General features: G+C 54.6%; 1 protein-coding gene and 1 long non-coding RNA gene across 2 annotated transcripts; one reads left to right on the top strand and one right to left on the bottom strand.

The window, feature by feature from the left end:
- The first annotated feature begins 408 nt into the window (after positions 1 to 408).
- LOC144614280 (uncharacterized) lies at positions 409 to 4,949 on the top strand. The gene is made up of 2 exons (XR_013551921.2): positions 409 to 2,960; positions 3,336 to 4,949. It is a non-coding gene; the product is annotated as an uncharacterized LOC144614280 (long non-coding RNA).
- Positions 3,902 to 8,600, bottom strand: HEXIM2 (HEXIM P-TEFb complex subunit 2). The gene is made up of 3 exons (XM_078437061.2): positions 8,453 to 8,600; positions 7,561 to 7,674; positions 3,902 to 4,923 (listed from the first exon to the last, which is right to left on the bottom strand). Exon 3 carries the CDS (start codon positions 4,597 to 4,599, stop codon positions 4,129 to 4,131), a length of 471 nt encoding a protein of 156 aa, XP_078293187.1. The 5' UTR covers positions 4,600 to 4,923; positions 7,561 to 7,674; positions 8,453 to 8,600; the 3' UTR covers positions 3,902 to 4,128.
- Between the last annotated feature and the right edge of the window lie 2,254 nt (positions 8,601 to 10,854).

Below are 10,854 nucleotides of genomic sequence, written 5' to 3'. Positions count from 1 at the left end.
AGAATAGGTAAATCCATAGAGACAGAAGGCAGATTGGTGGTTGCCTGGGTTAGAGAAAGATGGGAGTGGGGAGTAACCGCTTAATGAGGATGGGGGTTTCCTTTCGGGGTGATGATGTTGGAACTAGACAGAGGTGGCACTTGCATACATTGTGAATGTACTAAATGCCACTGAGTCATTCATTTTGAAATGATTAATTTTATGTTATGTGAATTTCACCTCGATTAGAAATAAGGGTACCTGTAGCTAAGAGATTAAAGAAGGAGGGGGGGGGTGCCTGGGTGGCTCAGTCAGTTAAGCAGTTAAGCGTGGGACTTCAGCTCAGGTCACGATCTCATGGTTCCTGGGTTCTCTGACATCAGCAGGGAGCCTGCTTCAGATCCTCTGTCCCCCCTGGCTCTGCCCTTCCCCCGCTTGTTCTCTCTCTCTCCTGCGGAGGCAGAGGCAGGTGGGAAGGTGAAGGAGGGCTGAGTTATGGGGGGAGGGGGAGATGTTGTACATTCTGATGTTGCAGAAAACAGAGCAGCTTGAGGTAGGGGGAAGGTAAGAGGGAGGGTGGTCTGGAGGATGCAGCCAGTTGAGGCAGCAGTTTGAGCTTTGGAACTTGGGGAGCCAGCTGCCTACAGGGGAAGGGGGAGAAGCAGGGAGGGAGTTGGACAGGCGCTAGTAACCTCTGAGCTGTTTGCTTCCTCTTAGAGTTTAGACTGGAAGCTCCTGGGGGAGGGGGCAAGGACCTCATCTTTTTAGCTGACTTTAATTTTCGTAGCAGAGCTTCGTCACAGGTAGATGCTTCTTTTAAAAAGCCTGGCACCAACGGAATGACATCAAGCATGTTAAGCAGCAGGAAGATTATCCACCGCCCACATCAGAGAAGTGAGGATGGCACTGGGCTAAGTGTGTGTGCCACTCAGGGCAGCAGGGGGGGGCTTGCCCAGCTTCCCCGGGGCCCAGAGGGCCTGCCTTGCACGCCCAGCATCCCGAGAGGGCAGCACCCACCGGGGTCTGGGGTGGGGGAAGGGACTGGGTGACACCATGAGCTCCTTTGTCAGACCCAGGAAGGAGAGTGGGGGCAGCTACAGGAAGTAGGGGGGTGAGGAGTTCCCTCCGGAATCTATCCCCCCACTTCCCTCCCCTGTGCTTGCAGGGCTCCTGCACATGCTCAGTGTGCCCACGAATTGGGTTGGCTGGGGGAGGGCACTGACTGGCACCCCCACTTAAAGGGCCAGTGCCATGCTTGCTTGAGCCCAACAGGGAGCAGTAAGAACTGGCCACCCTCTGCCCTCATACTGATTTCTTCACCTCAAACCCCCTTCTTCACTTCCTGGCAGACATCTCCTGTCCCCTCTGGACACAGGTGTTTTCCACCTGAGGTGAAGGGAGTCCTTGATGGGAAAAAAGGAGAATCCCAGGCCAGGGCACGCAGGGGTGGTGGGAAGCTTCACTCCTGTGAAATATCTGCCTCTGCCCCGCCACCCCCCAACCCCCAACCCAGGTAACCAAGAGGATCCTGGAAAGCAAATGGGCATGAGGGAAATAAGACACTGAGAATTTGCTCTAGAAAGGCCTGGAGGGGGAAAGGGGAATGTGTCTAAGCCCAGCTTTCCCCAGCCAAGGGGGTATGTAGGTTGCAGGGGAGGGGGGAGGCTGTAAAATTGGAGCTTCTGTCACTGTGGGGGACCGGGAGAAGCCCAGGCCTCAGGACGGGGCAGCCAGAGAGGGAAAAGGCAAAAGGAACCCACACCTGGCCACTACCTGTAGCCGAGCGGCCTCTGCCCAGTACTTGGCCCAGTACTGCAGAAGGCACTCCAGCTCAACCCTGGGGCTCCAGGGCACTGAGGTCGGGGAACCAGATGGCCGGAGGAGGTGACAAGGGCTCTTCCTCACTGACTCCTCTCAGTGAAGACACTTTCCCAGCTCACACTTTTCTCCTTTGTTTTCTTCTTGTTCCATCCTGTCCTCCACCAACCTTGGGGAAATTAACCCACCTTGATGTGGCCCTGACCAAGAGCCCTCAACGCGTGTGCGTGCGTGCGTGTGTGTGTGTCTGTGTGTTTGGGTCTCTGGACAGGGGAGGGCCAGCAGCTAGCTTTCCTGTCTCTAGGCTCCTCAGCTTCTGGGCCAAAAAGGGCTGAACTCCTCACCTGTCCCTTCCCCTGTACGGAGCTCTTGCCTACTCAGGGACACGCTGGCCAAAGCCGGCCTCCTGGGCACAGCCCCAGCACCCTCTCCCTCACACCACACCCACAGCCCTCCCCCAACACTCCAGCAGCCCCCTCTGGAATCTTCTCACCCTTCCTAGTTACACACACACACACACACACACACACACACACACACACACACGTGTATATGCCTCTGGGTAAACAACCTTAGGCCAGGCCCAACCCTCTCCCTCTGGGCTCCCTACTGAGGAATGCGGCAGCTGGGAGGCTGCCTGAGCCTTGCCCAGGGGGCCTCTGGATCCAGGCTAGCACCCACAGGGGAAGGCAGGCTAGGAATTCGGAAAGCCACACCCTCTCAGAGCCTTGGATTTCCCATCTGCAAAGTGGGGACAAGCGTTCCTCTGGCCCTTCCTGAACTGTTCAAGATCAAAGAGAAGGGGGCTAAAATCTTTAGTGAAGGTTCCAGGAGCAGAACGCCCCACCCCCACCCCACCTGCCACCAGGGACTAGAGATTCTGCTCTTTCTTGAAACCCATCCCTCCCCAGAATCTGTTCTCCCCTTGCTTCCTTCTTGAAGGCGCTGGCCAGGCCTGGGTGTGGCAGGGCAGAAATGAAAGTTGTCCTGGCAACACACAGGGTTCGTCAACATTTCCATCCCAGCGGCTCAGAGGCCTGAGCCCTTCTCTTGCCCAATGTGGCTTGACAAGATGAGCCTTCCTGGAATGGAAGCTAGGTTGGGCTGGCCAGGTCTCTGCCCCTCCCCGGTGCACGGGGCGGCAGAACCACACAGGCTCGCTGGTGAGTTGACTAACTTCCCCCTCCACCACCCCAGCCTGACACTAGGCAGCCAACAAGGACGCCTGGAAGGGGTGATGGAAGTGAGACCGGGTGTCTGGAGAAGGCTGGGTCTGAGTGTTCCAGTGTGTGAGCTCGTTTCAGAGCCCAATACTGCTGGCACCTTGGTGGCACCTTATCCCAGCTGACTCAGCTTTCTATTACGCAGACAGGGGAGGGGCTCACCTCGGAGGGAAGGGACCACACAGGGGATGGGGCAAGAGGAGCAGCACACACAGATGTGCGGTGGGCACGAGGAAAGCCAGGCCACCAGCTCTGCTAAGGGCGGCTTCACTGCCCCCTCTGCCTCTTGGGCTTTTTTTTTTTTTTTTTTTTCAGGAGAAAACTTCCCTTGAGGGATACTTGTAAGTGCCTTTCCAGGAGGTCTGGGGGCAAAGGTGATGACTAACTTCCTGCCCAACCACTGGCTTCGAGATGTGGAGGTGGGTAGCGGGTTGTCAAGGTAAAGGAGACACAAGCCATCCAGATCCTCATCCAGCCCGGCCCTCCGAACTCTGGGGAGGACAGGGAGGATACAGGGAGCCTGGGAAGAAACCCTGAAGGAGCCCCTCCAAAAGTCCCAGCCCCCCCTCCTCCAGAGGACACCCCAAGCTCCTCACGGCAATCCGGCATCTTAAGTTCTGGCTGAACCGGTGGTTCCTGAGCCCCCCTCCCAGCCCTGCATCCTCCTCTATAAAACCTTCAGAGGAGTCTGATTCTTCCTGGACACAGAGAGCAGCATTCAGACATCCTGGAGGCCCTGGTAGTTCCCCAATACAGAGGTCGGCTGGCCTCCCAGGCTTGGGGCAAGGTGGGTCTAGGACCCCAGTCCCAAACCTCTCTGGGACAAACGTGCTTTGATTCTCAGAGCAGCCCTAGTGAAATCAATCCTAGCCACTCCCATCTGACCTCACGAAAATCATTTAATCTCTTTGAGAAAAATACGAAGACATCAAAGAACACATTATGGAAACGACAAGGTGGGAAGGCTGAACCGATTCTAGCTGTTCTTAGCGGACACGGGGGTACTGGGAGTGGTTTCCAACTGCCACCTGCCTCCCTGAGACCCAGCGGCCTGAGTGTATATGAAATGGGACCTTCTCCCTGGGTCAGCCTGGGTGAGGGGCCCCCCCTAGGTGCCCGACTCCCCGCCGGGGCAGCTGCCCTTCCGGTTCCACATCTCGTTCTCCTGCCGGAGCCGCTGGTTCTCTGTCCGGAGCCGCTCGACCTCAGCAGCCAGCTCCTCCACCTGGCGGCAGGGCTGCGGGCCGGTGCACCCCCACAGCTGTTGCAGCCTCCTGGTCTCCTCCTCGGCCTGCGACAGCCGCCTCTCCAGATCCAGGTAGTCTCGAACCAGCTCCTGCTTGCTGCGGTCCTGCAGGCGCTCAGTGTGGTAGCGCTCGTAGGCCTCGGAGAAATCCCTCTGCTGGAACTCACCGTGAGCCGGGCCTCGCCCGTCGCCTTCCCCTGCCTCGCTCTCCCCGCTGGAGCCTGGCTGGGAGGCCCCATGGGGCACTTCCAGGTTGGGCTCCTCAGGGTCTCGGTCATTCATCAGAAATTGGGTGGTGTTGTAGGGCGCCACGGGCTGGCCTTTGGCGAACATCTCCTCGCGGACCCGGGAGGCCCTCTGGCTCTGCCTCTCATCCCGCTGTTGCTTCTCGGCCCAGCTCAGCTCCAGGTAGGGCCGCCAGTGCCTTTTGCGCTTTGAAGGCCTCCTGCGGTGCTTCTTCCGGCCCAGCACAGCCTCCACTGAGCTGCCCCCTGGGCTCTGGGTCCGGGAAGCCCTACTGTTCCAGCCCAGGCCACTGCCAGCCCCAGTAGGGTCTTCCTCCTCCGAGTGGCTCTCTATCCGGGGTGTCAGGGGCAGGGAACTACCAGGGTCATGAAGCTCAGGGGGTGTCTGGGGGCTCCCAGGAGCACCAGGGGTCTAGACAGAGGACAAGGAAGAATAAATCACAGACAGCCTGTCCCCGGTGGTGGAACCCTTCCATAACCACTTGGCCTGAAGCCAACCTTCCCATAGCTGACTTGGGGTCACTCTCCAGCCTCTCACCCTCTGCAACTATTTGTTGGTTTGTGGGTTTTTACCTGTCTACTGTCTGCCCCCCCGCCCCCCCAGCCCTCCCGGAGCAAACTCATGAAAACAGCAGGAATTCTGCCCATATATTTCACTCTGTAATTTCAGTACCTGTTCTGTGCCTCACAGAGCACAGTATTCACTAAATACTGTTTGAATGAAGTAGGAGAAAAAGAATAGAGGTCGGGGACTGGCTCCTGATGCATTTGCTTGATCAGTCATCTTCCTAGGAAGCTTGTCTTTCAGACAGAGTTGGCTTCGTGGGGAAGCAACCTGTGCAGTCTCTCAGAGCCTTTCACCCCCACTCTGTTCAGAAAGGCCCCACGCTTTGCTTAAAGCTCTGCTGTCCTTGCCTTGAACTTAACAATTTTTTAATAAAGAACCCTTTGCACTGGGTCCTACAAATTATGTAGTCGATCTTGCTTCCAGGTATTTGCATAGCTGACTCTTTAGGGCTTAGTGCCCTCTTCAGAGGGGCTCACCCTGACCACCCTATCTAAAGATCTGCCCCCTCATCTTCCCTTCCCATTGTGAGGGGACCCAGTTAACATTCCATGTCGCATCTACCACATTACCATTTACCATCTGTCTTCTTCCTATAAGAATGTGTCTTGTCTGTCCAGTTCACCACTGTGTCCCCGTGCATGGCCCAAGGTAAGTGCTCAATAAACATATGTTAAATAACATAAAGCCCATAAGAGGGGGGGGTCCAAAAAACATAGGGACATGAGGCTCTCCTTTCTGTTGATCTAGGGCAAAGAAGACGGGGTGTATTTATTCCAGGCAGAAGTTGCTATCACTCTTTGACAGGAGTGGCAGGAAAGAGGCCCTCACTAGGGAGAGGAAGGGTGAACCTCCAGTGTGCAGCCGACAGAATCCTAGAACTTATCTAAGAGGTGGAAAGGATTCTGTCAAGAGCGTGTGTACACAGCATGTGTTTATCTCTGTTGTGGTAAGGGTGGGAGTACTCAGGGTGGGGGATGGAGAATGAATTGCTCTATGTTTGTGGTTTGGGGAATTCTAATAATAACTCCTGCCATTAAAGTGTTGCTCTATAATGTACACCACGGCTCAGAGACATCTGACATAGGTCCATACAAGCATAGCGTGTGCATCGGGGGATGCACGCAGCCCTGTGAGAGCTGGAGGTGCGCTGTGAGTGTTTTAGAGGCCCTGGAGTTCTCTTCTTCATCTGGGATGGAGTGTGTTACGGCGTCTACGCAGTACGTGTGTGTGTTGTTTGTCGTGTTGTATTGTTACTTCACCTGCAGGGAGATCGTAGATCAAGAACAGGCCTTATCTACACCAGTGTCTTGAGCCACCTGAGACGGAGTTTCTGCCCCACCCCAGAAGCAGCAAGGCCCAGGCAAGGTGGTTTGCTTGTGTGTGCACAATCGTTCACCTGCCCCCAGCCCTCAGTACGTGTCCCCCCTGATGATCCTTCCCCTCACCCAAACCATCCCTGCCCCTCAGCCCCACGTGCTGCCTCCCTCCTGAAGGCTTGTCCCTTTACCACCATTCCCACTACTGCAGATAAGCTGTGTGATCTGGGTGAGTCATATGCCCTCTCTGAACTTCTAACCCTGACCTACCATGAACTCCAAATTAAACAACTCCAGAAAACGCTGGAAGTGGCTAGCTAAGGTGGGTCAGAGGAGCTGAGCTCCTTCCTCACCTACAGGGACTCAAAAACTCGGGGAGAATAGGCAAGGTGGGGGCAGCAAGAGAGAGTATGGGCAGAGCGGGTTTGGGTTCCTGTTGCCAGATCAGAAGGTGATGTTTTCTGAGAGTCTGACACAATCTGTGTCTCCCTCTCTCCCGGATGATGTGTGCACCCCAACCCCTAACCTAAATTATGAACCAAATGCTCAAACTGTTTTCCCTGTGTCAGGCTTCGTTCTCAGCCTTGACAGATTGCAAGGCAGAGTTCTGTTGTCAGAAGTCCCTAAATTTAATCTTGGGGTGCCTGGGTGGCTTAGTCGGTTAAGCGTCCGACTCTTGATTTCAGCTCAGGCCATGATCTCACAGTTCGTGGGATTGAGCCCTGCGACAGTCTGTGTTAACAGCACGGAGCCTGCTTGGTATTCTCTCTCCCCCTCTCCCCTCCCCTCCCTCCCTCTCTGCCCCTCCCCTGCTTGTGCTTGTGCGCAAGCACGTGCTTGCTCACTCGCATGCACTCGCACTCTCTCTCAAAAAACAAAAACAAAACAAACTTTAAACCTGGACCTTTTGTTTGCTAGCTGCGTGGTTCTAGAAAAGGTATTTCAGCTCTGAGAACCTTAGCTTCTTTGAAATGGAAGTAGTAACCCTACCTTGAAGGGCTCCTAGGATTTTATGAGATAGCACAGATTTGGCATCCGGCATACTGCCCACTGCACAGTAGGGACTCATTTAAAAATACTGGTTTTCCAAATCTGCCAACACATCTGAAACACGCTGACGGGATCCATGGTAGGGCACTCAGGTGGTTGGGAAGGTGGGGCTTACCTTGGCCTCCTCCAGGGCTGCGGGTGATTCTGTATTACAGTTGGTCTGGTTCGTAGTAGCCACCTTCTTCTGTTCCAAATCTTTCAGCAGATGCCTTTAACTAATGACACCTGCCTTAAATAACAGAAAAACCAAGTCTTAAAGGAGAATTTTCAGGAAGACTGGCTACCCAGGAATTTTTCCCCAAGGCAGCGGCAGCCATTTTGTACCACCAGACCTGCCCACTGTCCTTATCAAACGAAGGCCCTGAAGGCTGCCTCCACACCCTGGTTTTCACACCTCCAGCCAGCAAGAGGGCCAAATGGGGAATAAGGGACCATCTTCCCAGTCCTGTTCCTCAGACCCCAGGCCAGGGTTTACATCCTATACTGTTCTTCTAGAAGTCACTGAGGCCCAGGCTGGCAGTTAGGAAGCTCGCCCTGAGCTTCCCGCCCCCCCCCCCCCCCCCCCGCCCCAAAACCAAAAGGGGGAAGGATGCTGTCCTGGGAGGCAAGGTACAGCAATGACCTGGAGAGGCCGACAGTCGAGTGGGTCAGTGGCTGTAACAAGAAAATATGTAGCAGGCTTTACGAGGGGGTCCTTTCCTCACTGTGTCCAGAGGCCCCAGTCTTGACAGCGGACCCCCTCCCCCTGCCTGCCCCCAGGTTGGACTCCAAAACCCAGCCCTGAGAAACACAGCTGTGGCCTGGGCCGAGCCTGGGGCTGAAGCCTTATCATCTCCTGGGCCTGGCCTGCCTCCCGGCTCCTTCCTCTCAGGACGGGAAACAGAGGAAAGGGGAAGAAGTCTTCACACTACATGCAGCTGGAAGGGAAGCCCAACTGGAATAAGGATGGATTCCTTGGAAAGGGGGAAGTGGTCCGAGAAAGGAGATTTTGCAAAGGCAGAACTGACCTATTTGCTGTCAAGGATTATGCACACGACTATATCTGTGTGTCTTTCTGTGCGACCGACCTCCTGTTTGTGCAGTTCCCAATGCCTCAGCCCTACCTCTTGCTGCAATTGCAGCAGCTCTGGTCAAGCCGCTCAGGCACTAAGGTTGGAGAAGTTGGGGGGGCGGGGGGGGGGGGGGGAAAGCCTGGCAGCGCGGTGCCTATTGGGGATTGTAGTTTTTCCAGCTTTGGAACACGGATCAAGATCCTGTCACGTCTACAGTCAGACCGAGAACTCCAAAACCCATATACCCTTGCGCGAGTGGCCTCCCGCGCTCACCGATGCCTTCTTTGATTGGTCAAGCCGTCTGCCAATATTTCCCCTTTCGTCAACGATTAGCTGTGCGGAAGCACAACGGGACCCGCCTTCCGAGCTCAATTAAAGAGTTCATTGATGGCGTTAATCTTTACGGGGCAGAAAATAGATCCGGCTGAGAGGGGCGGGGCTGTGGGTGCGGAGGGATCCTCGGCCCTAGAGGAAGGCGACGAGAAGGATCGGTGGCCGCCGCCGCCATTTTGGGCTGGGAGGAGGCAGCGGAGGGACTCGCTGCGCAGTGAGAGCACCCCGTGGGGGGTGGTCCGGGCGCGGGGAGAGGCCGGGCCGAGTGGGCTGCCTGAAGTGGTGGTGCCGGGAGACGGCGGGGAGTGGGACCGGGGACCGGGGGGGTGAAGGTTGGAGTCTCCCCGGCCGGGCCCGGTCCTCAAACCGTCCCGGCAGCCCCGCAGCCTCGCCTCTCACAGAGGGCGGGGTTCTTGGGCAATTACCGCGTGTTCCCCGAGACCCCAGTTGGGGAGAGACCGGGTGAAACAAACGACTCCGCTCTGCTCTTCCCACGGGGGACGCAGATCCAGAGGCCGAGTTCTGCCAACTTTCCCCACCCCCATGCGGCCTGGGTATGGTGGCGGGGCCCAGCGTTGCGGGACCCCCACTTCGAGGGGCGAGGTGGGGGCGTCGCCAGATTCCAAAGACTGGCGCCCCCGTGGAGGGCGGAGGTCCCAGCTCTGGCCGTGCGTCCTTCTGGCGTGGCTGGCAGCTGGAGGCCCCGAGGGCACAGAGCCGGGTGCACCCACCATCTTCCCCCCCCCCCCCCCCCCCATACACCAAGGCCATCTCACGGCCCCGGCTTCGAGAAGGAAACAGTCTCTTCTTACAGTAGCAACCACCAATTCCTCCTGGAACTAGGTAGATAGAGGCACGTGGAAGGCTTTGCGAGCCCAATGCTTGGAAATCTCTGAGCGCTCTTGCCCTCAAGATTTCTAGCCAGCCCCGATTGTCGGAATGACCTGACCTTGCACGTCCCCAGCCAGTTTGGGAAACTCTAAAAATGTGCTGTTCACTTCTCTTGAAAGTTTACACCGAAAAAAGGTTGGGTTTTGCCCTTTACGGGGTTGGGACACAAAAAAAAACTGAGTGGCCACGGCTCTGGGAATAAAAGTGGAGTGGCCCATTTCGGATGCTTCAGGAACATCTGTTTGCGTTTTGAAATCTGAGCCATGAGTTTTAACCAAAACTTTTGGAGAAATGGCTGCCCTCCTAGAGGAAAGAACGAACTAATTCCAACATAATCTTTATAAGACTACAAATTCTTTCCAGTTTAAAGAACTTTTCTTCCACAAACTGAACAAAATGGGGAGTATTTTGCCACTGACGCATCGTTACTAGGGAACCTCTATTTTGAATTTCCAAGTACACTAATTGAAAATCACCTCTGTGAATCCCAGATGCTACCAAGATAGAAATTGCAGTTTTGAGCAACTTCATATATGTAGCGTTTGAGGGGTGGGGGGAGACCTGCTTTGAAAAAAATAAATACTCAACCTTACATTGACAGTTATAGCAGCTTCTTAGGATTGAAGTTTGATGTGAAATTCTTTTCTTGAATTACAGATTAAACCATCTTGTTTCCTCCTGCTCGAGATCCAAGTTCAGAGAGCTTTACATACAGCTCAGGGATATCTTAATAATTTTGTTGCTAAAATACCAGTTAGAAATTATGTGTAGCATGAGAGTGACTGGGTAGTGAACTTTACCTTTGAGGGTATCTTGTAATGAATCTCATTGCCAATTACACATGGTCACATCATTCCTAAGCCTTTGGCTTGAAAAGCAAGAACCTTGAAAGGTTTTTGATAACTGAAGCCCTCCCCCTCCTCCTATTAATCATCTTTTAAGTTGTAAATGACAGTTCCATAACTTTATATTCTCCCCCTGCTCCCCAGATGTTCTCAGAGAAAGTCTTACAACTGGATGGTGACAAGGTGATCACCATTGACTTAATTTCTTAATCCAAAATTTGAACCACTGAATGAAGTATACTTGATTCATACTGTAGGTTGACTTGGCTTATGTCATGTTAATTTTAC

Source organism: Panthera onca, chromosome E1, assembly GCF_046562875.1.
Source record: "Panthera onca isolate mPanOnc1 chromosome E1, mPanOnc1 haplotype 2, whole genome shotgun sequence".
Lineage (NCBI taxonomy): Eukaryota > Metazoa > Chordata > Mammalia > Carnivora > Felidae > Panthera > Panthera onca.
Note: the sequence above shows the minus strand (reverse complement) of the source record. Positions and strands in the feature narration are given on the sequence as shown.